This window comes from Hyperoodon ampullatus (genome assembly GCF_949752795.1).
Source record: "Hyperoodon ampullatus genome assembly, chromosome: 12".
NCBI classification, from domain to species: domain Eukaryota; kingdom Metazoa; phylum Chordata; class Mammalia; order Artiodactyla; family Ziphiidae; genus Hyperoodon; species Hyperoodon ampullatus.
In genome coordinates, this window is record NC_136925.1 from 75,838,744 (window position 1) to 75,864,340 (window position 25,597).

The following is a 25,597-nucleotide window of genomic DNA, read 5'->3' on the forward strand; positions in this document are numbered from 1 at the left end:
GTGGGGTGACACAAAAGAACTGACACTGAGAATATAGGAGTGTGAAGGATTTTGGGTAGAAGATAATAAGTACTGTTTAGGACACAATAAGTTTTAGGTAGAACAGGCCATCCAATGAATATGCCCTGGATTGAATAAATCAAAGGTTTCCAAAATGTTATGTGTGAATACTAATATCAGCAAAAAAGAGGTTTAAGAACATACCTCCAGTACCTACATATCTATCTATCTATCATCAGTCTATCCATCCATCTATTAATCTTTACATGTAGTACTGTACTAATATAAGCATTATGAAAAATATACAAAAGTCGAAATATAAAAGGATGTGATAGAAAAGAAAGCACTTTTACTTCCGAATGATGAGCAGGCTGAAGATATGAAAAGCTATTACAAGTTGCCAAATTTTAAATATATCATAAAACACGCGTCCACGAGGTTTTCCTGGAAGAGGACATTTTCACTCACTAACAAAATAGCCACAAACAAAAGTTTGGGTTGAGAAGCCATTAGACATTATAGTAAACCCTCAAATAGAGTTTGCCTATGTGGACAGCCCTAGGATTCAGGTGAGCACATTTCTGTACAACTATGGCAATTCTGAAGCACCTGTCAGAAAACAAATGGAATCTGAAATCCAGGTCCCACCTTGACTTTGCCGAGAGCGGCTGTTTTGTCCTGCACTTCTGCGTACTGCCTTTCGGATTCGTTTAGGCTGGCCTCCACGCTGTCCATCCAGCTGGAAAACTGTCGGACGTCGTCCTGATAACTTGTCCACTTAGAAAGAGCTCCTTCAAGTTGACTGAAAGGTAATTGAAAGGACAGTAATCTACACTGAGAAGCCATGTACATTCAATCTGTCTGATCTCTATCACTGTGTTGGTTCCGTCTACTCCCCCAGCAGGAAGTCCATAGATCAGGACGGGGCAGGCTTGAGAGGGGCTGAATGGCTGTGGCTTATCAAATCTGAGTCTGGGTCCCTGGCAAGCACAGCTTTGAGAAGCAAGGGTCAGTGAAGTCCAGGCCAATGGGTGGAGAAGAGGGACTGGATATAAAACCTGGAGTCAGTAACCAGGTCACACGAGACACTGGGAGAGGCCTGAAGACAAAACCAGGAGAGATGCCCTGAGTGAGTTGAGTTGAACATCCAGAGGAGAGAAAAAAAAGTAATAAAAGAAGGAAGGAAGAACCGAACAACAACAAGCATAGTCACTATCTTGCATGAGATTTAAATATCAGAAAATCACAAATGATATAGGCTAACATTTCCTGAATTGGCCTAATTATTAAAACCTGATGATTTCTCTGACTGATAAATTAAGCACTTCCTTCTCTCAATATAGATGTTACATGTTTAACTCCATTAATCATTTGTGTCTAATTTTACTAACAGGCTTGAACCCTTCTGTAGCAGACACTCTGCGCTCCACCCTCCGACCAGACCCCTGCACTACACTGCCAACCGGTCCAAGGCCAACTCCTTGCCCTCTTGGCCCAAGGGCATCCTTTGGTCCCTGGTGCCCTCTCAGCTTGAGGGCACTGTAGGCAAGAAATGCCAGGGATTGTCATCCCCTGGAGGCAATCCTCGACTGCCTGCCTGACTCATGGCAGTTTGTTTACAAACATTCCATCTCCCCTGCTCTCCATGGGTAATTCCCAGACACACTCTATCTACACTGGCTCCCAGCAACGCCTGCTGGGAGTAAGCTCCAGCTGCCCATGTTACTGGCTGCCCTCCCTTTCTCACGTGTTGTTCCCACCACCTACTGGTGTTTTCTGGGGCTACTTCCCAAGTAAACGGATTGGTTTTAACTAATATATCTTCACATGATTAAACATGTATTTATCTTTTGACTTTTTAAGCAGTGAACATCAACACAAAGAAACATCTAGTTTTATGAAAACACAGACATAGGACTGCAGGTCAACCTAAATGAAAGATCGCACCTGCCAGTTTCTTTTGTTCCAAGAAGAACAAAGAAAAGGAAGGAAGGAGGGAGGGAAGCAGGAAGGAAGAAAGGGAGGGAAAAAATCACGGAGCAGGGCAATAGAGAGAGAGAAAGAGATTGGGGCCGAGGGGCGGAGAGAGAGAAAGGGAGAACCCCGGAACAGTCTATGACTGAGCTATCCTGTAGATCTTTTAGCCATGACTTCACAGCAGCCCTTCGGCTTCACTAACCTTTTACAACGAATCGCTGCAGACAAAAGGGATGCCCACATATCCTTCACACTCTGCAGCTGCTGCTGAATGGCAGGAATGCCTTCCGGAGAGGTATTCTGGAGGACAGATTCCCCTCTGGTCACTATCATTTTCATCTGGATCTCCTTTTCCTGTTTCACTGATAATAGAGCCTGTAAAAGCACATACAGAAGTCCTTTGTCATTTGCTTATTTAACATTTCTAGCTTTAAATATTTCAGAGACCCTGTGGATAGCAGATGATCTGCAGCTGGGTTGAGCCCCGGGTCTCTCAGGCTTATCAGGTGGAGGACACGAGAGTCACTTGCTGGTGGTGCCAGTAACCAGTCATCAGCCTGAGTGGCCTTGGCCTTTTAGGTCATTATTATTCTCTGAATAATCCCTAATTTCCACTGAAGTTTAATTTTACTGTTTTTTAATAAGAGAAAAATAGATGACAATAGGATTCCTGAATTCTCAAAGGTCACTGGGTGAAGAGCTCTATAAAGGTTAAGGTCTCTCATACAACAAATTGAAAGAAATAGCTTAATTCATATTATATATTAATTTATATATTTCAAGTTCTTCACAAGCACTCTTCTTTTTCTATATAAGAAGGATCTTTGAATTCAAAGTTATAAAACTGGTGTTTATCACCTAAAAGGTAAAGTTTCATCTCTCTCTCTCATCTGGACCTTGCCAACCTCTACAGATTCAGTTTCAGCCAGTCATGGCCATCGGCTTTTGCTGCAGCAGGAAAGAACTGCCAGTAACGTCTCACACACCATGCTGTTGGCTTTCTTCAGCTTTTGCTCTTTTGGTCCCGCTCTGAAATCTCCGCTGAGGTATCAGGCTTTCTGAGAAACCTGCCTCAACTCTAACCCAATACCCCTTGCCCAGCTCCACTCCTCTGTGTGTCCATAGCACCGTAATTATTATTACTGTCTTCTGTGTTTCAGCCTCTAGCCTCAGACAATGAAATCCTTGAGGACAATGACCATATTTTATTCATTTTTGAATCTTTGGTATCAAGGCACAATGCCAGTCTCCCAGAAGACACCCAGTGTATAAATGACAGGTGAATGAATGCAGAATGATTGTTTTATCACAAACGTAAACTAACACAGAACTAATATCTTGTGATGGGAGAAGAACAGACTAACTGATACAGGCAGGCAAGTGAGTTGAACAAGATGGGAAAGGTTTTGCCCGATAAAATGTTTCAACCAAGTATTTCTCAGAATAAATGTGCCTGTGATATAATTTGAAACTAGCCTCTTAACTGGCTATATCAAGCAAGTAACCATTTTGGGGTTGTTATTTTTTAATTTTTTAAAAAAATTTTTATATTTTTGGCCATGCCATGCGGCTTGCAGGACCTTATTCCCCTAACCAGGGATTGAACCCATGCCCTCAGCAATGAAAGCACAGAGTCCTAACCACTGGACTGCCAGAAAATTTCCTTATTTTATTTTAATTTTTGTAAAGTATTTATGACTGAGTATATCTGAGCTCAATCGATTCAGGAGTGCTTAGGCAAAGCCTCCCTATGCAAACAGGATCATATCCACGGAGCATTCTTGGATTTCTCATGGACAGAGTGTGACATTATCATACCAGACAGACAGAAACTCGAGAACTTTCGAGAAAAACAAATTCTGTAAATTAGAGACATTTCTCGTAGAAGGCACACCTCAAGCTTGAGCATCCTGCTGTCCAGCACGCTCTTGTCAGAGGTCGGGTGGCAGTAAGAATCCAGCATGTGGACCGCATCTGTCATCCAGTCTTGCAGGTCTTTAATCCCGAGGGAGAACTGATTGTGTTCTGCAACAATTCTGTCCAGTCTTGACACTTTCTCCTGGAAATGACAGAAATCATTTTCCGGTTGTCCCTTCCACAGAGACTTCACACCCTGAAGCCACTCAGATTGTAAAGCTAACCCTTTGCTCCAAATAACTGCAATCAGCCATAGGTCCATGTGCTCACAGATACGACGCAAGGCTGGATGAATCTATGAGATGTGAAATAGCTTTCTAAAGAGTACAAATATGAGAATAATTGGGTCAAGAAGCAGAAAGATTACAATGACAATTTAGTGTCCCTCGGCTTACTCGCTACTCTTCTTTACGACAATTAGGATATTTTCCAGAAATTTCATTAATGTCTTCCTCACACCTTGTCTGGGAAGCCCACTGAGGTAGTTTCTGCTCTTACACGATCACATGTGGCTCAGCTGATACCACATACCCACATGACCTACATTGTAGCCAGTTCTAAAAAAACAATTATCTGAGATTCTGTAATATCCCTAAATTGGGACCGTAAATGTGGTTTTATTTATTAAAGCTTATATCTGGGCTTCCCTGGTGGCACAGAGGTTGAGAGTCCGCCTGCCGATGCAGGGGACTCGGGTTCGTGCCCCAGTCCGGGAAGATCCCACATGCTGCGGAGCGGCTGGGCCCGTGAGCCATGGCCGCTGAGCCTGCGCGTCCGGAGCCTGTGCTCCACAACGGGAGAGGCCACAACAGTGAGAGGCCTGCGTACCGCAAAAAAAAAAGCTTATATCCAACAGTGAAGCTTTTATGAATATAATTGTCAGCTCTTAAAGCATTTGAGTATCTATTGATTTTTTGGTATCTAAATAAATACAAAGGAATAGAAAGAAGGCTTTCATTTATTCTAATTTCAGATATGTGCCAGATTTTCTAAAGACAAAAAAAGTAAAAAACATTGGTGTAAACACAGACCCTTTTACTCCAGCACCTATACTATTTGGCCGTCTCAATGATGTTCTATTGGGGATGCAAACAGCAGGTCAGGAGTAAGCCCACACTAAAACAGGCAAAGCCAAGTTACAGCAGGTTCCCTACATTCTCAGATCTGAAATACAAAAGGGAAATACAGGGAACAAATGTTACAAGGCCATAAAGCTCAAGGTAGGCTGGCCCTACAAAGTTCAAGATGGGTCTGCTGAATGCTCTAAGTGAGGTCACTGTGGGATCCCATTTACTTTTTTTCTAAGCTGTTAGAAAAGCGCTTTAATGAGTTACAGGAATCATTGCCAATTTTGAGCTCTGCTCTAGAATCTGAGCTGAAACTCTCAATCAACACATCTTTGACTACTATGTAATGAATAGAAAGAATTGAGACAAATGGAAAAAATGATCCCCCACTCACTCTATGTAGTCCACTAAGTAAATGTAAACTGCTTTGAATTCCTGTTTTTCCAAAGTAATTTAATCTGCGTATCTTTAGACACAATACTCTGAATTCTGCCTTATGTTTATGCTTTGAGTCTTCAAGATAAAAGCTCTGGGGAACATACCTCTTCAGGATTAAAGGGAATATTCTGTGCAATCATAGAGATGGGAAGTCTCTTAGTGTTTGAAACCTCCTTTGCTCTTTTCAGACAAGCATGTTGAGATGAGGCAGCACAAATGTTTGGCTGGGCTTGCAAGGCTAGGGAGAGCACTTACACGCCTCAGCCCTGCCCCGGGGCCCCAGGCTCCCGGACCCCAGCTCTGCGAGCTGGGGCCCACACTCACACACAGCACATGGCAGGCGTTACCTTTGTTAAATTGCTTAGAGCTAGATACTGAGAAGACAGCTGTGACACTCGGTGCATAAAGCTCCTGCTGGCCGCTTGGCCCTCCCACAGCTGCTGAGCTTTCTCTTTCAGCCTGTGGAGCTGAGGCTCGTAGCAGTTTATTTCCTCAAGGACTGACTGAAAAGCACAAGCAAGTCACTATTAAGAGGCTGGGGAAGAGCACATCGCAGACAAAGCTTCGGCCCCAAGACCGAAGAAACAAACACGGGCGAGTAATAGGTGTGCCCCGAAGGCGCGTTATTATTTCCAAGCTACACACAGTGTGGACTACAGGACCGGACAAATCACACCTCAAAGGAAAGCTGGAAAACAGGACATCTGAAATTGGGGACGGGTGCACTCTATCTCAGGACAGCAAAATCTAACTCCAGGGTGCTTGCACGCCTGTGATCTGAATGCGTGGTAGATGGGGGATGGCCAGACGGGCTGAGGGGCTGATCACCTGCAGCTTCTGCTGTTCCCGCCTCTTGGCTGGCAGATCATACAGGCGATTGCTGCTTTCATGCACCATCTTCTCGGTTTTACTCAGCCAGTCCTGTACAGGCTCAGCACTTACTTCAAAGTCCTTCATTTGGATCTTTAGATTCTATGAGGTTTTAAATAGTGTTAGGGACCAAAAAAAAAAAAAAGAAAAACACATGTTAATAGCAAGTCCAGAGTCTTCACATGGCATTCAAAGCTCACCACAACCTGACCGCCCCACCCATCTCCCCTTCTTTTCCTGTCCCCAATGTCTGGAAATTTCTATCCTTCACCTTGGTACCAGGCTAATTTGTAAACAACCCTTTAGAGGTTTTTAAATTCTACTTCTTTTTTTTCCTTTTTTTTTGCGGTACGCGGGCCTCTCACTGTTGTGGCCTCTCCCGTTGCGGAGCACAGGCTCCAGACGCGCAGGCTCAGCGGCCATGGCTCATGGGCCCAGCCACCCCGTGGCATGTGGGATCTTCCTGGACCGGGGCACGAACCCACATCCCCTGCATCGGCAGGAGGACTCTCAACCACTGCACCACCAGGGAAGCCCAGCGCTAAAGGATTTTAAATTTAAATTTAAATCAGAGCTTTGCGTAGAACTGTCAAAGAGCAAATCCACAAAGGTTAGCTTAAAAATCTATGTGGCAAGAACTGCAGGAGCCTGGGAGAATGGCTCAAGGTTCCATATGTATCCGATCTGGTGTCTACAATGTGGGGACAGTCATGCTGCCATAGTCACCTCTTAGGGAGATGGTAGCTGGGAATGCTTTGGAAAATTAAAAGTGCTTCACAAATGTAAGATACCAGGATAACTCCTGGAGTATTCTACTAAAATGTAAGCTTCATGAGGGCAGGAGTTCTATTCTGTTTTATTCTTTACTGTATCTCCAGAGCTTAAAATAGTCCTTGGCAAATGGAAGACGTTCAACAAATATTTGTTGAATAATTAAATCAATTTATAAATTCAAGGTGTTTCCATTTTCCTGCCACTGGAGTCTCATGGGGCCACTAAAGGAAAAACTGGGGACCATGATCAGGAATTAGTGCTACAAAGACACGGGACTGAGCAGTAGGGGCTCAGAGATCTCATGTAAAAAGTTTGGGTCCCTCATCCAAGTAGTGAAGTCAGAGGGCCTGAGCAAGGGGCCTGGGGCACAGGAATAAAGACAGCTTGATACTAAGTCAAACAATTCCTAATGTTCCTCATATGCTTCCTGTCCTTGGGGTTGTACAGGCCTCCCACCAAATGTTCACTCTGCATAATTTTCCTGTTATTTCTCCAATGGCTTCAGTGACCACCTACAAAGCCTTAAAGCCTTCCATTTACAGAACTGTATTCATACAGCACTTCAAGTCAGAGTGCCTGGGTCTACACCTTTTCTTCAACACTTACTAGCTGTGAGAACTTGGTAGATTATTTAAGCACCTTTTGCCTTAATTTCCTCATTCATAAAATAGAAATAAAAGTCTCTACCTCAGAGAATGGTTATGAGGATTAAACACATTAATATATGTTAAGTGTCTTCAACAGTGACTGGTAAATATTCACTCTCACTGTTTTGACAGCTCTACCCTCTCCCTTGAACTTTGCACTCACCTTCACTGCTACTTTCCTGGCCATTACCTGCTGAGTATATTGCAGGCCCATAAAATTTAACATATATTACATTGAATTAATTTTTCTATCCCTTCCCAAACTACTTTTTCTGTCATATTCATGTCTCAGTTAATGGCATCACCATTCATGCCATCTTCTGAACTAGAAACCAAAGACTTAAACTTAACTTCTCCTTCCCTGGGCCCCTCATTGAATTCTTTACCAAATCCTGCTATGTTTTCTTTTAGAGATAAAGCTCTATCCCTTATCATTTCTTTAATTCAGGCTCTTGTCTCTCTCATCTGGACCATTATGAAAAGCTTTCCCTGGTCTTCCAGCTACTTATTATTCGCCATTCTGGTCTACACTGGAGCCAGAGAGTTGACATGTTTATCTCCAGCTTAAAGATCAGTAGGTTCCTCACTCAGCCTTTCTCAACCCTAGAATTAAGCCCTAGTATCCTAAAGTATCCATTGTATGTAATGAATTAATCTCTCTTCTATGTACCTAGAATGGTATGGGTTATGTTCCATCCTTGTGAAAATTGAGAAAATAAATCCTGTTCTGGGGTTCAGATAAGGAATTCTGGCCAAGAGTCAAGGTCAAATTGCTTAGTATGCAAGACATTCCACTATCTGGTCCTAATTGTCATCTCCGGTCTTATCTTTGTTGCTTTTCCCACAAAAATCTTACGTGAATGTCAAACCCCTCAAAGTCCCCCATTCAGAGTTGACACTCATGACACCCTGGCCCTGCACACTCAGTTCCTTCTACCTGAAATGCACGTCGGCTTCGGCCAATTCAAAGAATGTTTAGCCTTCAAGGTTCAGTTAGAATGTCGCCTTTCTGGATACCTTCCTTGACTTCTCCAAATAGAGTTAGTTGCATCCTTCTTTGAGGGATTACCATCTCCTGAGCATACCTATATTATATTGCAACCATCTCTTTATATACTGTTTCCCTCTTCAGAAAATGAATTCCCTGAGGAATGAGAAAAGACTAATCCTTTTGTATTCGTAACATAGTGCCTGGAACACAATAGGTGTTAATATGTGTGTATTCCTAATAGAAAGGAAGGAAGCATGGAGAGAAGACAGGAAGGAAGGAAGGAAGGAAGGAAACAGAAGGGAGGAAGGAAGGAAGGAAGGAAGGAAGGAAGGAAAAGGAAGGGAGGAAGGAAGGAAGGAAAAGAAAGGGAGGAGGGAAGGAAGAAAAATAAGAAAAGTAGGAAGTCAGGCGATTTCTGACTTACCCATCTACTCCTGGACATCTCTTGAGCTAGGTAACCTCACTATCTGTGCTAGATGTACAGTACTACCCTCCACAGCAGATGCTTCACAGCTCAGGCCACACTGCACTAATGATCCCTGCACAATGGTTATGACTCTCTATTAAATGGAGGATGCCTACCATGAAAGAATAGCCACCATTACAAAGGAGAATTACAATGATCTCTGGTTAGGGAAGAATTGAAGAAACACGCATTTTCTCTTTCCAGATATTAATTCTCTTTTATTGTTATTTCCATCCTGCATTAATTATGGCCATAATTAAATTAAGGCTCTATTCTGCTAGGAAGTGTTGTTTTAAAAGGGAAAAGAATACTCTCCGTGCCTCACAATTTTACTCTCAGAGAAGAGTTGGCACACAAAACAGATGATCACAAGAACAATATAATTGCACTGTGGCAGAAATTATGTTATGATTATAGTAAATTCAATTTATGCTGTCTCTGGATAAAATAAAATAATCATTGTCTCTTTGCATACTGAGCTCCAAAAACCTACTACCTGATATGTGCATTAGTTATACCATCTCAGCCATAGCATTGCCTTACGTGGATATTTCTGTTCAATTCTCTTAGGACAACTTCTTAAATTGAGGGATTTCAAATGAAAAATTAAGTGATATTGCCTAAAAGTAAAATCAGTTGTTCCTGGTGGGATGGTGCATGGGCAAGCCTGTGATAACTGCCCCTACCGTGCAAGAAGCTATCAAATTCCTCAGTGAGGTTCACACTTCAACACTGAGCTGTTTCTTAGAGTCATCCAGTTATCTATTAATATTCAGAGAGGGATGACCAAAATAATTAACAAGGGTATTTGGAGGTATTGAATACAATACACTGTATTGTAACTACAATGACAGCAACAGCAACAAACAGCACAGAACATATCCACGTGGTTGGCTATAATATACCTCTAGGGCAGATTCTTTTTGGTGGAGATTTGAATGAAAATTTTTCCAATCTTCTTTTGCAGTTGCAATTTTAGCCTGGATGCCACTAGCTTTCTCTTTGGTCAATAGAGTACTCAAAAATTCTCCTTTAGAAAGCATCACGTTTAGCTTGTGCTGTCCATTTTCACTTTCTGACAAAAATTCCTATAAAGAGAAGGGTAAGAGATTAGGCATAATAAAATGCTTTATCCATTGAATTTACTACTTATTTCTCAATATAATCAAAGAAAAGAAACAATTTTTATTGTATATATTAAATGACTAAGGTTCTCTTACCCTATTTGTACAATAATACTTTATGTATTATTGTATTATGTATGTATAACATCTAATAATAATCTTATGTAACTGATATGGTTATTGTGAAAATTACTGAGAAAATCTGCCTAGAGTGCTCAGGCACGGTGCTTGTCACATACAGAGAGCTTTTATTATTTCCTAAATCCCTATTAATATATAAAAATAGCACGCATTTAGATCAATGGACTAGTTTATTTTCACATACACATCAATTGTTTCAAGCAGGGATTTAGCTGAAATTAAAGCCAAACTTTAATATGCTTATAAAGATCTAGAGGCACATTTTTAAACCACTTAAGCACCATTATTGGATAGGTTTTTTTTGTCTGCAAGGCTTGTGGAATCTTAGCTCCCCGACCAGGGATTGAACCTGTGCCCCCTCCAATGGAAGCGCGGAGTCCTAACCACTGGACAGCCAGGGAATTCCCATCACCATTATTGGAATTAATTGATCACACTCTTACCTGTATTTTCTGAAGACTTGCTGAAACTTCACTAATATTTTGAGGTATATCAAAACATTTAGCTGTAGTGATCTTTGCATGAACCAACCACTGCTGGAAATCCTTGAAGGCTCTTCGAAATCTCTGCTGTAAAATCTGTTCTTTATTCTGACAGCCCTTGGATGCTTGCAAACAAAGACTAAAACCATGATTTGAAACATTTAATGGGAGGAAAAAAATGATAAAGTAGATTAAAATAATGTTCAACAGAGTCAACAGTCCTGAGTATGCCCTCACACCATTTGGTAATGTATTTAAGATTAATTAATTTATATTATTACTGAACTCACAACTTAAAATAAACAAACCTCTGGCTTCTTATTTGTGTGAAAATATTTTGAATACCAGTAAGGTTCACGCTCACCAATTATATTCTTTAATCAAGCCAGAAACTTTTCTGCTGTATGTACTCAGGTCTCTGGAAAAACGACAAAGTTCATTCAGCTGAGACTTGAGATCCTCTGTCTGAGGCTCTGCTTTATGTAGAGCATCCAGTATCTCCTATTAGGAAATAACAAGACAGAGGAACAAGCATTTAAACTGGGTAATTTCCACATCCTCATAGTATACATGCATAAATCACATAATAAATTATTAGTGAGGGAAAAACCAACACAGTAGATTCAGTAAAGAAATGAGACCTATTTTCAGGACTCCCCAAGGCATATAATAGCACTTGGTTAATCTGCATCCTTTTCAAGGCATGGATAGTCACTTGAGCATCCAGTGTTACTGGGTAGTCAACTGATCAAGTGGTCAAGTAACTTAAAGTGGGACAAGAAAAAGAAAAGCAAAAATAGCCTAAATTGTTTAAAAAAAAAAAGCAAAAAACCCCAGTCTGCCTAGGCCATTGGAAGATGTGTATGAATATTGTTGGTGTGAGGTGAAGGTGAAGAGAAATCATTTCAAAGCAAAGCAATACTTATTTGGGATTAAAAAATACATAAGGCAACTGGTTTTATGTAGTTTGTATGGTTAACTTTCATATTAAGAATTTCTTACATTCCAGAGGTCTAATTTAACTAGCAATTTATTCATTTCATAGTTTCATTCATACAGTCATCAAATATTTGCTAAATGTCTGGCATGTGCCAGTCATTTTGCTGGATTCTGGCACTCCCAAAATGGTATAATTTTTGTACTTGAAGAGCTCACAGTTTAACAAATGAGAGAGAGAGACGTGAATAATCACAGTACTGTGAATACTTAATCCAAAATAAAGTGTTGAGATTTGACAAGTGCACCTCTGAAATCAAGGCCATGGTCTACTGAGTTACACAAGGTGTTTTGCAATCAGAGCTTTCTTCTTATAGCTTGTCACAAGAAGCAAATGAGATCACCAGTGTCAAATACTTAGCACAATACCTGGCACACCAGGTGCCTAATTAGTAAAGACAGCAGGTTATTTAAGTGGGACTATGTGGATAATAGTATCGCCAAGGTAAAAAAAAAAAAAAAATTTAAGGAGGTGGGGCAAGAAGTTGAGTAACTACTCAGATAGCTGTTGCTGTTACTATTATTACTCTCAGAGATATTTATCAAGACCTGGCCTAGATTTGTAGGAAAACCATGCCTCTCAACAAAGTAGGTCTGTGTGGTATCCCTCATCCTGGAAAATGGCACCACTGTTCTCCCACTGATCTGAATCAGAAAACTAAGCATCATCTTGGCCTTGCCCATTTCCCTTCTCACTCCATACAAGAGAAACGAGGGCTAGTCTATTCTATGTCTCAACTCTTTTAATCAGTTCAGTTACCTCTTTTCTTCTGCTTCTCAACTCTCATAGACCCCATTTACTCTCTAGAATGGCACAGTGTTCTCTTAATGTGAATCCTGTTCTCTAGTTGTCTCTTCTGTGTTTTCTCATTCCTCAGTAATTTTGGATCTTGATGCTGTTCCTCTACCTCACGCATCTGGTCGATATGTAATCACACCTCAAGGCTCAGCTCAAATCACAGCTCTTCTAAGGATTCTCTGCCCTCTGTCCCACCTCTTAGGGGCTTATTTCGAGGACGCACAACACTTTGTTGGCACTCATCGCAATCCACAGTCCCCAATGGTCTTGAGTTTGTTGGCCTTTCCACCTACACTGTGACTCTGAGAGGAGGGATGCTGTTCTTGGTTTTAAAATCCGTTACTTAGCTTAGTGGCTGGGCCATAGAGGAGTCTAAAATATTTTTATTTATAAAATTCACAAATAGTAACTAGAAAGTTTCTCTCCAAAACTCCAAACACTAGAATACTAACTACTATTTTACACCACACTGAACCATTTATTTAAGGAAGAACATTATAACAGTTAAAGAAATTTACCATATACCAAAAAGTAAAAGGAACCAGAGATTCAAAGTGGTCATTTATAAATTAGATGATATGAAAAGTGAAAAGCTTTTGACCAAATCTTTATACTAAACATTTTTTCTAAACTTCATCATAGATTAAAGCATTGTAGCAGAGTCTTTCATTTTATAAATATCAGCTCATATACTTCTGTTTCAGTTAAGTCCTAGAATGCATTTTTTTTCCTTAAGGTTATACCGGTTAATAAAATTGCTAAATTTCTAACACTAATAACCTAGTGGATATTAAAAAATATGAGTTTTGCAAACAGAGTGAACAAGATATTTTGCAACATGATTTAATATAGTTTATAGATGATGGTCCATTTTTGTTTTTTAAAGGATTTCTTGAGTCTCATCACTTAATTGCAGAAGAGAAAGTAAACACTTGTGAAGGCTTGTGACTATTATTATGATTTTCAACAATGACAAACCCTCCCTTACAGCAAAACAATGCCAAAGAACCCTGGTAAATCCATTATTTTGTAAAACTTTTCCTATGTATTCATAGTAATGGAAGTATTATCTCTCTTTTTTTTAATTAAAATGTCTTCCTAGCTTTATTGAAATATAATTGACATACAACATTGTAGATAAATTTAAGGTGTATAATGTGTTGATGTGATACATGTATATATTGAAACATGATTGCCACCAGAGCATTAGCTCACACTTCCATCCCATCACATAATTACCATTTCTTTTTTTCTGGTAAGAACATTTATTATCTCCGTTTTTATTTTTTATTTTTCATTTATTTTTTCTCCCCATTTTATTGAGATATAATTGACACACAGCACTGTATAAGTTTAAGATGTACAGCATAATGTTATCTCCAAAATAGCATTATTAGAAAGAAAAGAAAATCTGAATATTGGGAGGCAATGTAGTACTGTCATCAAAAGTATGAACTTTGGAGCCAAATCTGGAAGTAGATTTAAGCAGAGGGCTGTCAGCTTTGAATTACTAGTACAATTAAAAGTCCATATTCACTTTTGCATTATCCTGTGCATTTTTTATAGGATTCACCTATTATTTTCACTAATAGTATCAATGAAAACATGGTAGAGTAGTAATGTAATCTAAACACAACCAAATCTTTCTTTTCTAAAAATTTCATTCTAGTATGGAAGAGAAAGGGAGGGAAGCAAAAAAGAACTAAAAACATTATAAATGATTTTTTTGATATCAGAGTGAATAATACTGACCACATGGGACAATTCCCAACTTCCTTGTCCCTGTTTTACAGAACTGCTTTCTGTGCTTTATTCTAGGGCTTAAACCTAAAGCATAGGAAAGGCATCAGAAAAAAAAAAAAAAACAAAGAAACAAACAAAAAACCTAGAAACATTAAAAATAAATTAGTATAAAGAGATGATTATAAAGTTTTATTTTGTGGTGTGCTATAGTTTAAATACTTGATTTAAAACAAGACAATGTTGGAAATACTACATGACTTACTACAATACTGGCTGAAGCTATTTTGAAAAGATTATAACATAAATAGAAACAGAGAAGTTTATACTAAACTTCCTTTTAAGGACATCCATGATTCAGAGCACTATAAAACTGCAGATATCGAAAGGCTTTCCGTGATACTATTTAACAGTAAAAGAAAGAAGACTTCAGGCTTCTGCCCATTCTTCACTTTTCCTTTTATGTTTCCCTTCCTCACATTCTGAAAGAGCAGCAATTAGTTTAAAACAGAAAAAGTCCACAAGGCAACTGGTGAGCTATGGCTAGGAGTTCTGTTAATGGGTTAATTCAAGCACAGCTGTCAAATCCACACACAGGAGAGCTAATGGGGGAAAACTATGAGTTGTACTTTAGGAGATTACCAAACGTTTCTTTCAAAGCTATAAATTCAATCATTTAATTGTTAGAGATAATTCCCTGGCAGGAAAACAGCTATGACTCTCGGTCTATTTATGCCTGTGCCCACAGGCCATTTTTTTCAGACTGAATGGCTGAACACAATATTACAAACTCTTACACCATACGAAGGAAAGTAAAATATTTCCACTTACAGTAAATGCTTCTTACGGTAGCTAAAAACTCCCTCTCCCTTATGTCTGTATTTTTACAATGGTTTGATTTACGAGAAAAGGAAACAGATCAGCTTCACAAATTTAGTTAGGTAAACACTTATTTTTCCAAGTCTGAATGTTGCATGTTCTTAGTTAGCAAGGATTTTTTAGCAACAAGGAGCGGCAAACAAACATTTGAGCAGAACCACAAGCAGAAAACAGGAAGCCAACTTACCCGGCCCTTCTGCCAGCATTCCACCAGCTCCTGATCTGTGTTCCTGCCTTCCAGGAGGGCTAACTGCTGAGCCCAGCTTGTCAGGAGGGCACCGAACTGTCCCAGGGCCTCCTCCAGCTGAGCCACTTGGCCTGAGAACTCCTGCTCCGAAAGGGCCATTTGGCTAACCAGGTTCTCCAAGCTAGTCTGAGTTTGGAAAACGCTGTCTTCCCACTGCTTCCAGTCCGCACGCAGGGCCTGCATCTCCGTGTCCAAGAGCTCACAGCCACTGGCAGTTGTGTTCTGTTTCACTGCAGGGGCCAGCCACTCGACTCTGCTTAGGCGGCTTGCACCAATCTCTCTGGAATCCAACAGCTCCTGTAATGGAATATCACCACGGCAACCGAGAAGGCTCTGAGTCACTTGGGCTGCAAGTTTCCAAATGTGTACAGAGGGGGACCCTGTCCTGCTAGGAAGTTTTAGCAAGTGCACTACAAGGAACCGGCATCAATTCATCCCCCTTCTCCTAAGTCATAATAGCAGAGAATTATCATTGTGAGTGCCCAGGTTTGTGGCCAAATGAGTTGAGGAAGCCACAACATCCTGAAACAGACTAAAGAGGGACCCTGAAATCAGGCATTGTTTGAATATGTGAAAGTATTTTGTTAGTGATTTAAATATTCTCCTGTGGTGTATTGCTCCTGTAAATGTGTGAATCCTATTTTTCCCCTAAGTTGACGTCAAGACAAGTGAACAAGGATTGCAGGAGAACTGTGCTCTGCTCATGTCTCTACCCCATTTCCATTTTCTTCCCCGAGATGGTGGCTTAAACCACACTTCCGTTCCACTAGGAATCAAGCTAACCCATCACAAAAAAAGAATAAGCCCTACTCGATTTCAAATACTTCAGTACGTTAAGTAAACATTTTTATAGTAACTAAAATAAATAATTCACAGACATACTTAATCAAAAGTTCAAAGTAACCTTTAGACAGCATTCATTAATTACTATTATTTTTACTTTTAAAAACCTCACTAGAAATTTAACAGTTTAACTGTAACTTTTAGGCTTAAAGCACACAAATACTCTAAAAGATAACAAGATAAAATTAAAATATGAATTGTTGATTAGGTAAAATAGTGGCATTTCTTTCTGAGAATAGATTCTTTTACAGAATCTATGCGGATGTTTATATATTTACATATTTATTGCCAAAGCCAGGATTTTGTTAGTATTAATACAAAATTATGACTTTGCTCCTGGATTAAATAGAAGGAAAAGATGATTATTAGGGAAAAAAAAAAACTTCCAGAAGAAAATCAATTACAAATTAACAAGTATAGGAAAAATAGGGGTATTAAGTATGAAGCATGTTTAACAAATTATGTTAAACACAACTATATCTTAGCTAATCTATATAATATAGTTCACATTTCATTAGATTAGCTTGAAATAGATATAACTTCTCACAAGTATATACGAGAGCCACATTTTAGTATAGATCATTTGAAAGTATTTATATAGTAGTCCAAAGTACAATCTTATGAAATCCTTATACACATTTAGCATTTATATACACATTCATCACCCTTTTCTCGGCAGTAGGACGCTAAAAGTCTTTTTTGTTTATCAATGCATGTGGTAAGTAGTGATTTGATGAAGAAAATAACTTTTTGAAAAGAGCTAGGTATAACTATTGGATTTAAATACTTATAATTTTCCTCTGTGAGTGATTTCGAATTTTCTCTGTGAGTTCGGAGGGTATCTACTATGAAAAATCAGTTTCCCAAAATACTCTCTAAGGCATTATCCCAGTTTTCTTTGCATGACCTTGGGATACTTCAATATTTGCAATCACTAATTCCACTCATCCAGATTTTGAAGAAGGATATCATCATTTAAAAGTGGTCTGAAATGACTTTTTCATGTATTTCCCCATCTTGTATTTGAACTGTAAAAGCATATTATATGCACATAACACACCCTCATACACACACACGTTTGGCTTTGAAGTTGCCTGTTCTTGGTTACTGCTGGGGGTGAGGAGGGTTGACACTGAAGGACAGAGGAGGTGCTACCTGACCTTCTCCAAGGTCCCTCCTCACACACACACCAGCCTACACTCAGGCCTGACCTGGACTTTGATAGACAACCTCCATCAGGCTGTACATTCTCCTTCCCAAACCCCAATTTCTTCCTGCCAGCTCCTCCCACATTTCCTATATTTTTTGAAATATTGTATAAAAGCATTTCAGAAAAAGAGCATCTGGCAACCCAGAAAGCAGCCTTTGTAAAAGAATTTCCTTGCTTTTCTTATATCGACATCTCAGAACATGAGTTCATCCTTGCTATCTGGTTTTCTACGCTACTCTTCACTCCCCAATCCATGTCATCCAGTTTCTCTCCTGACCTGACTGTGGAAATGGCTCTTGGTGGTAGCCAAGCAGCCTAACTGCCCAGTTCAGGGGGCATTCGTTAGTCCTCCTCTTTTATTTTAATTTAATTTTATTTATGTTTTATTTTTAAATTTTTTTGGCAGCGTGGCATGTGGGATCTTAGTTCCTCAACCAGGGATCGAACCCACGCCCCCTGAAGTGGAAGCATGGAGTCTTAACCACTGGACCACCAGGGAAGTCCTGTCATTAGTCCTCCTCTTAATGGCCACTTCTTGATGTTTCTGTGATGGTGACCACCTCCTCCACCAGGGGCCCTGGTGGCACCACACTATCCTTTCCCCTCTCATGATTATTTCTCCTCTCTTTTCTCCCTCTCCCTTTCAAATTCTCCTCTGAGGCCCCTTAAATATTGATAATGCCTGGATTTTGGTCCTGTGCGCATCATTCTGTTTGCTTTATAAGTAGGTCTTGGTTTCATTCACTCTGGTGGCTTCAACTACAGACTATGTGCTGATCATTCCAACTTGTGTCTTCAATCCAGCTTCCTAATCTAAAATTCAGACTTGAACATTCAACTACCTCCCGGACATCACCAGCTGGCAGTTCAAATCCACCTGTTCACACTGAACACCTCATCCTTCCTCTGTAAGCCATCTCCTCTGTAAACCATCTCCTCTGCATGAACTTGTTTTCCTCAGGTGGAGACAACTCTGCTGACTCTAAGTAAAGTCCTGACCATCACCTTTGACTTTTCTCACATTGCCACTCCATAGCCAATTAAATCACTCATTTATGAAATCCACTTTTCTTATCGTGTTCTATGTTGCTAAATGCTTTATGCGCATGATCTAATTTAGTCCTCAGAACTACTCTGTGAAGCAGGTACCACTGTTATTATTATTTTGCCAACTAAGAAAGAGGCTTAAGGACATCAAGTGGCTTGCCCAAAGACACAGCTAGAAAAGCAGCAGAGACAAGATGCAGCATCAGGGTCTGATTCTAGAGCTTGAACTTGAAAAGTCTTGTGAGCTATCATTACATTTGAGGTATTATTTTGTAAACATCAGTTTGTGCATCATCATTCCCTCCTACACTGCAGGTGCCTTGAGGACTGCACAACCCTGGCTGAATAAATGGATGGATGGATGGATGAATGAATGGATGGATAAATCAAAATATTAGTGAGGAATAAATTAAAGTATTCTAGGGAATCACACAGGTAATTTAAGAAGCGGCTTTATGTGATTATCTCATTTAAAACCTATGTGGTCATTGTAAGATTTAAATAAGATAATACTCTCCAAACATTTAAAAGTAAATCCTCAAAATATAGTTATTATTGTTATCATCAACTATTATTTTTATGTTCTGATTTCCAGCTATCACATTCCTGATCACAATTATACTACGTATTCCAGCATTTCCTCATCTATAACTAAACAACTGAGGATTTCATCACTGCCTAGTTTTCAGAATAAAATCTATTATTTCCACAGAGGGGAAATTATTGCAATTTAATATTCAAGTAACTAGAAATATACTTGCTCCAATTCCCTCATATATATGAATTTCGGTTTTTTAAGTTGCCCTTATAAGCAGTAACTAGGTGATAGTTTTAATGCCCTTTAAAGTACTGTCTTCCATTATGTTGTTGTGCTATTGGCTAGGAAGGCAGAATAAAACAAGTGAATGGCATTTCCCAGTTATTATTCAAATGCGTTTAACCAACTTACTTCATAAACTTTTCTTCCACTGTGCTAGAAAATAGTATCTGGTTTTGTCAGCCCACTAGTCTGGTGCATATTTCTTAGGCTTTGATGCTATAGCAATCAGCACATTTGCATACAGAAGCATCTAAAGACAATGTTCTATTTTCCTCACAAGTGTAAAGTGTTTTAAATTCCCTTTTTTCTCTTGCTTAAGGGCAAGGTAATAAATACCAACAAATGGAAAATAGGAAGAAAACATTTTAAATAAAAAATGTTATCTACAGAATCTTTATCACAGGTGTGTGATACTCAAGAACCGATGAAAGAATGAAGTAATAAAAATCTGTCCATTTTCTGACCTTAATTTTAGATAATTTTTTCTGGGTGGCTGATGAATCTCCAGACATATCTGACCACCGATGAAGGTCTTCCTTTGCTGAATGCAGCCAATCAGTGAATTCCTGGACTGCATCTAAATACATGAGATGATCTTTCACAATCTCTTCTACTTTCCTCATTTTCTCCTAGTAGACAAAGAAAAGAGTACTTTAACGATAGTAATTATTGAGAATCTGAAATCAGACAAGGTAACAGGTCTCTTAATCATCTGAGAAGATTTCTTTCTTATTCCTGAATTTTCTCTATGTTTAATATCTTTATATGAAAAGATCAAATTTTAATTAGACTGAAAGACATTGAAGAAACAACCGCCTTCCTTTAGGTATTCTTTTAGTTTAGCTTAGAATAAAAATCTGTGCTTAATGAATGTTGACTAACATCCCTCACTAATAATCCACTTAATTATTATTATTATAACTATTTTTGTTATTCAGGCAATTATTTGTGTTGCCTTTGTGTACAGTATTCTGCTCAGCACTTTAAATGCATTTGCACATTTAATCCTCACAACAGCCATATGATGTAGATACTATTATTAACACTATATTATAGGAAGGGACCTCCAGAGATTACAGAGGTTAAGTAACACGCCCAAAGTCATATATCCAAAAGAGGGTCAAAGCCAGATTTCAAATGTAGGTCTTTTTGACTCAAAAGTCATAGCTCTTATTCACTATGAAAATAAAAATTAAGATAAACTAACACATATGTTAAAAATTGTAGTATTAATAACACAAAGATAGTTCCCAAAAGGAAAACCAAGAGTGGGGGGGGGAACTTCTCCCTTATTTCCTTTAACATTCTCACAAATATACAAAAGAAAACTCATGGAAGAAAGTAATGATTCAGAGATAGAACTGAGAGAAAACCTTGATATTACATGAAGGAGTCTATTTCTTAGAGAACAGGAAAATGCAATTTTTACTAAAATGAGAAATAAACAAAATACTTGGTACATGATTGAAATCTGGGAGGTAACTAGACTTGCTTTAATACAGCAGATGTAAGTGGCAGCAAAAGAAAAAGAATTCTAAACACTGACAATTGAGTCTCAGGCAATCTTACAAAGAAAAGAAATGGGTTGATTAACATTCTAAGTGGAGAGAGATGAAAAACCAAAGAATAAAAAATCATCCCAAAATTGCAGAAAGAGAAAAATTCATGAGCATTCATTGCTGAGAAATGACCCTTTATGTAACCCTGTTCACTAAAGGTACACATAGTTTCAGAGCAGCCAGTTCTCCTATAATTCAACCCATAGTGTATTCTTTACCTGAACCTTGAAGTTTTTTTCTTCACTATAAAGCACTAACCTTGGAAATGGTCATTATATCATTAAACTGTGTTTTCAGTTCCTCTTGAGCCGTTTCCTTGAAAGACTCATCCTCAGTCTTCTGGTAGAGCTCCCTGGCCTTGGCAGTGAGTCGCTGCAGAACTCCGGCCTGATCTTCCGCCTCAGATACGATGGACTGAAAGTGGTCCAGAAGGGAAAACTTCTCTTTCAGACCAGGCTGCAGTTGCAAGGGATGTTCTACCTTTTGATCCACTGATTCCATCCACTGCTCCAACTGGTTTTTCCTCTCTAGATAGTCATTCCATTGGCTAATCACAGACTCTAAAGTGCTAGAATTAATGTCACATGTTATAAAAATAAGTTATCTTAACATCTCTACTAAAAACCAATCACGAGGGCATTGCAGCATTGTAAGCTGTTTTACTGAATGCTATTTAAGTGATGAAAACACTGCTTTTAAGAGCAGGGAGAAAAATTACTCCTCTGACCCACAACACAGTTTCTTCAAATGAAAATAAATCTATGTCAAACTTGAAGATGTTGTAGTCACATATGCATCTGGGGATTTGTCTTCCAAATGCTAATTGTCTAAATGAACAGACACATATGTGTGTTACATTGATAAAACATCAGCTGTGGGGCATCAGTTAAATTTTATTTAATATACATCAATTCTTTATTTTCTTGGACTCAGTTTATCTTATTAAAGTCAGATGATTATGTAGTGACAGGAGTTAAAAATGTAAGGTATTCTTTCTGGGTAAATAATATAATTAGATTGAGTTTTCACTTAAGGATATAATGCACAATGTTTAGGGCTCCTGTGTTGAATGTGTGAAGGAATGAAGGTTCAGTGCATTAATAATATAAGAAATTTAGTCACTAAAGTCACGTAAGTAAGAGTCAAGTAAATAGCTCTCCAGATAGTCAAGTAAAAGGCTCTCCAGACTGGCATTTTTAAAACACCTCCAACATTTAGCTTTATAAACTATTCAAAACTCACTTTCAGTGACCCCTCCCACCCTCCCTTGCGTATAACCCTATGATCCTGGAGTTACATCTGTGATGAATGTACTTCCAAATTGTTCCTTTTGCTCAAATTGTTCCTTTTACATCAATAGAAACCTCATCATACATGCCCTAGAGTCCTATTCTTTCCTCAAAGAATTTTCTAGAAAGTGCAAATCAATCTCACTTCTCCAGAAGCTACCCCAAGCCCTGCTTTCTTCCACAGTCTCATAGCATTTCAGTAACACAATGAGTCAGTTTTTCATTTTTATTTTTGGAAAGTATCCTACCCTAGCCTCTGAGCACTTAGAGGGCAAAACCTACTTTGTTCAGTTTCATTATTTTAGCACAATAATTTGAGCCCTGCTACTGCTCAGAATGCAGTTGCCAAATGTAATTTCTTGCTGAAAGAGGGAAATCAAGGATTTGAATCTGTTCTTATGTTTAACATTTTATTCTAGCATCAGGAAAATATTCACCTGTATTCCTATTCTCTTTTATGAAGCTGGCCTATTGCCAAGCATTGGGAAGTTTAGTTCATGCTCCAGCGGTCTGCTCTACAGAATAACAGAATCATGGGATCTGATTTTTTTCTTTGCTGCCCATTATGAGTTGTGATGAAGATTCAGGTCCTGCTGACTTTGGGAGTCACCACCTATGCTCCATATTTAAAGGAAACAAAACAAAGTACAATTCCCTAAATTTTAGTTGTAACCATGGTTCACTGTTTACACTGCAGTGAGTAACTGCAGTGTTGTTTTGTTTTGTGATGAACTTTAATCTTTTATTCATCTATTTATTAAGATCATATTGAGCACACACTTCTTCAGTGATCAAACATATAACCTTTAGAATGTGGCTCCTGGAATGGGTTTTGGTATTTTGGAATGACTTTTGAAAGTCATTTGTCCAACAAGCCAGCCAGATTATTTGTTGATACTTGGAGAAGAGGGAGGAAGATAGTCTTCCACTCAAAAATATAACACAACAACAACAACACCTGGTGTAACAATCCGTATCTTCTCTACTTTCTCATCAGCGTCTAGCGCAGGGGGTTTGGGAGAGCTGGAGGATGTTTGTGTGAGGATGTCCACGCATTGCAGGAGGCTGGCTCTCTTGGCCTCATGCTAAATGCCAGGATACCCCATCGCCGGGGTGGTCAAATACTCTCCCTATATCTCCATATCCCCAGTGTCAGTGATATTACTTCGGTTGAGAAAAAGATTTATATGTAAGTCTAATAGTTGCCAATGACTTAATTTCCCTTAAAAAGCAAAAAGTTATTAAAGTTGTTAAAGACCACATATCCTTGCTTTGATGATTTGAAAGGAGGTACGATTCCATGAGAGGTATTATGGGAGATGCAAATATTACACACACACACACACACACACACACACACACACACACACAAAGTAAGCAAGTAAACAAACAAACAAAACTGGCCTTTGCAGTTACAGAAAATACCAACTAGGCAAAGACAGACATGCACACAACTAGCTCTAATAATATGCTTGGAAACTCTCCTGCAGGATACCCTCAGCACTGCGCCATCATTTTAATAAGCCACTGGGTTTGAGTCAGGCAAAGAAACACTAAAAATAGGCTCTGTACCTCTGAGCACGGATGCAGGAGCTCATGATGTCAGCCCACACATCTTTAAGCGTCTGTAGCTGAGTCTGGATTACCTTCTGACCTTCCTTGTTGCTACTTCTCAAGGCCTGTTCCCCTTTGCCAATGGCCATATTCAATTTAACTTCCCCTTCACCTTTCATCAGGAGAATATCCTATGAGGGAAGAATGAACACTTGTCAATAGGATTACAAAAACCTTCTGATGTTTTGAAAAACGTTTGTTTCCCATGAGAAGCAAGGTAGGGCACACCTTACTCATCTTAAAATGAAAAAACAACAACAACGTCAAACTCTGTGCCCTATTGCACTGGAACACCTTACTTAAATATTAGATGTCCGGGAGTCTGAGAGTCAGAGATGAACTCCGATTTAAGTTCTCGGGAAACTTTGGGCCACTAGCCTAGGAATGGAACTTTACTGAATTTTGCATCAGAGAAAAAAGAAGTCATTTTGAAAATGAAGACACACCTGTCAAAAACTTAACAGTCCTGTTTTCATTGCCTGGCTCATTTCTGTTTTTCAAGGTCACCTTCGCTGACTGCAGGCTGGGTGGGTAGCCTCTTTTGTACTTCAGTCATGGCCCCTACATACAGGCTGCACTGCAAGTAACAATTTACAGGTTGGTGTCTCCCACTAACTGTGAACTCCTAGAAAGCAAGGACTAATTTTTGTTTCTATATTCCTACCAACTTGCATAGTGCTTAGAGTAGCTTTTCCATAATGTTTGCTACATGTTTACTAAAAACCCTCAAAAATTATTTTAAAGCTATTTGAACACAAATATTCCTTTACAAAAGAGAAAACTGATGCCTCCAAATCCTTTTTGCCCAGTTTCTCCATTTGGCCTATATAATCCTCACGTGGAGGCTCACAGAACAACGAGGACCGAACTAAAACATTTGTGAATCTACTCAAAGTCTTCCGAAGGCAGCCGTGTCGGGCCGGTGCCCCGCGCACCTGCACTTGTAACAGCTGTCTCTCCAAGGCGTCTCTGCCCCCCACGGTGCTCTCTGCACAGGCCAGTCTGTCTTGCATGTCTTTCACGCAGGACCACATGCTCTGCAGCGCTTCCTCCAGGGCCTCGTGCTCCTGCAAGGCCATCTGGCAGCTCCGGAGTTTCTCCTTGGTCCTTCGGAGTAAGTTCTGATAGTTAGTGAGAAGCTGGGAGCACAGTCGGGCTTCTTTCCCAGCGCCATGGCCTTCTTCACTGAGAAGCTGCCCTCTCTGGGAAAGCTTGTCAAGAGACTCTCTAAAGAAAACAAACAAACAAAAATTTAATTCTGACATTCTGGAGCACAGGGGAGTGACAATTGATTGTTGACATTAGAGCAGTGACCAGACAAGAGCTCACAGCTGACATGCCTTTCGGTGAGGCTGCTGGGGACCCTCAGAGGGCTGGCTACCTCATTCCCTATGGTTTCTCTGAATGCAGTCAATTCACATGGGGGCTTTGATTCACTCTGTGCTATGCCTAGATGCCAGTCCACTGTACTGTTAGGGCTTCACTTCAGGAAATGGCCCAGGTCTGTCTCTTCAAGCCGATCTCTAACTTTTCTCCATTCCTAGCTAATGCTCTAACCATAAACAGCTCCCTGAAATTCCCCAAACACTCCGCTCTGTTGCAGACACACGGAGACTCCTCCTTCGGGAAAACTCTTTTGCTCTCTTCTGCTTCTTCTCTA

At 39.5% G+C, this 25,597-nt stretch overlaps 1 protein-coding gene across 4 annotated transcripts in view; it reads right to left on the reverse strand.

The window, feature by feature from the left end:
* The window catches only part of SYNE1 (spectrin repeat containing nuclear envelope protein 1), a gene marked incomplete at both ends in the record, with an annotated part of 450,185 nt that overhangs the window by 223,860 nt on the left and 200,728 nt on the right, over positions 1 to 25,597 (reverse strand). For all 4 annotated transcript variants that reach the window (XM_079716491.1, XM_079716490.1, XM_079716492.1 and 1 more), the window contains 13 exons: positions 649 to 802; positions 2,180 to 2,352; positions 3,872 to 4,036; positions 5,747 to 5,902; positions 6,228 to 6,371; positions 10,053 to 10,235; positions 10,856 to 11,033; positions 11,259 to 11,395; positions 15,496 to 15,852; positions 19,940 to 20,104; positions 21,293 to 21,602; positions 23,896 to 24,068; positions 24,873 to 25,164. In XM_079716491.1, coding sequence (XP_079572617.1) covers positions 649 to 802; positions 2,180 to 2,352; positions 3,872 to 4,036; positions 5,747 to 5,902; positions 6,228 to 6,371; positions 10,053 to 10,235; positions 10,856 to 11,033; positions 11,259 to 11,395; positions 15,496 to 15,852; positions 19,940 to 20,104; positions 21,293 to 21,602; positions 23,896 to 24,068; positions 24,873 to 25,164 — 2,587 coding nt within the window. The remainder of the gene's footprint in view (positions 1 to 648; positions 803 to 2,179; positions 2,353 to 3,871; positions 4,037 to 5,746; positions 5,903 to 6,227; positions 6,372 to 10,052; positions 10,236 to 10,855; positions 11,034 to 11,258; positions 11,396 to 15,495; positions 15,853 to 19,939; positions 20,105 to 21,292; positions 21,603 to 23,895; positions 24,069 to 24,872; positions 25,165 to 25,597) is intronic.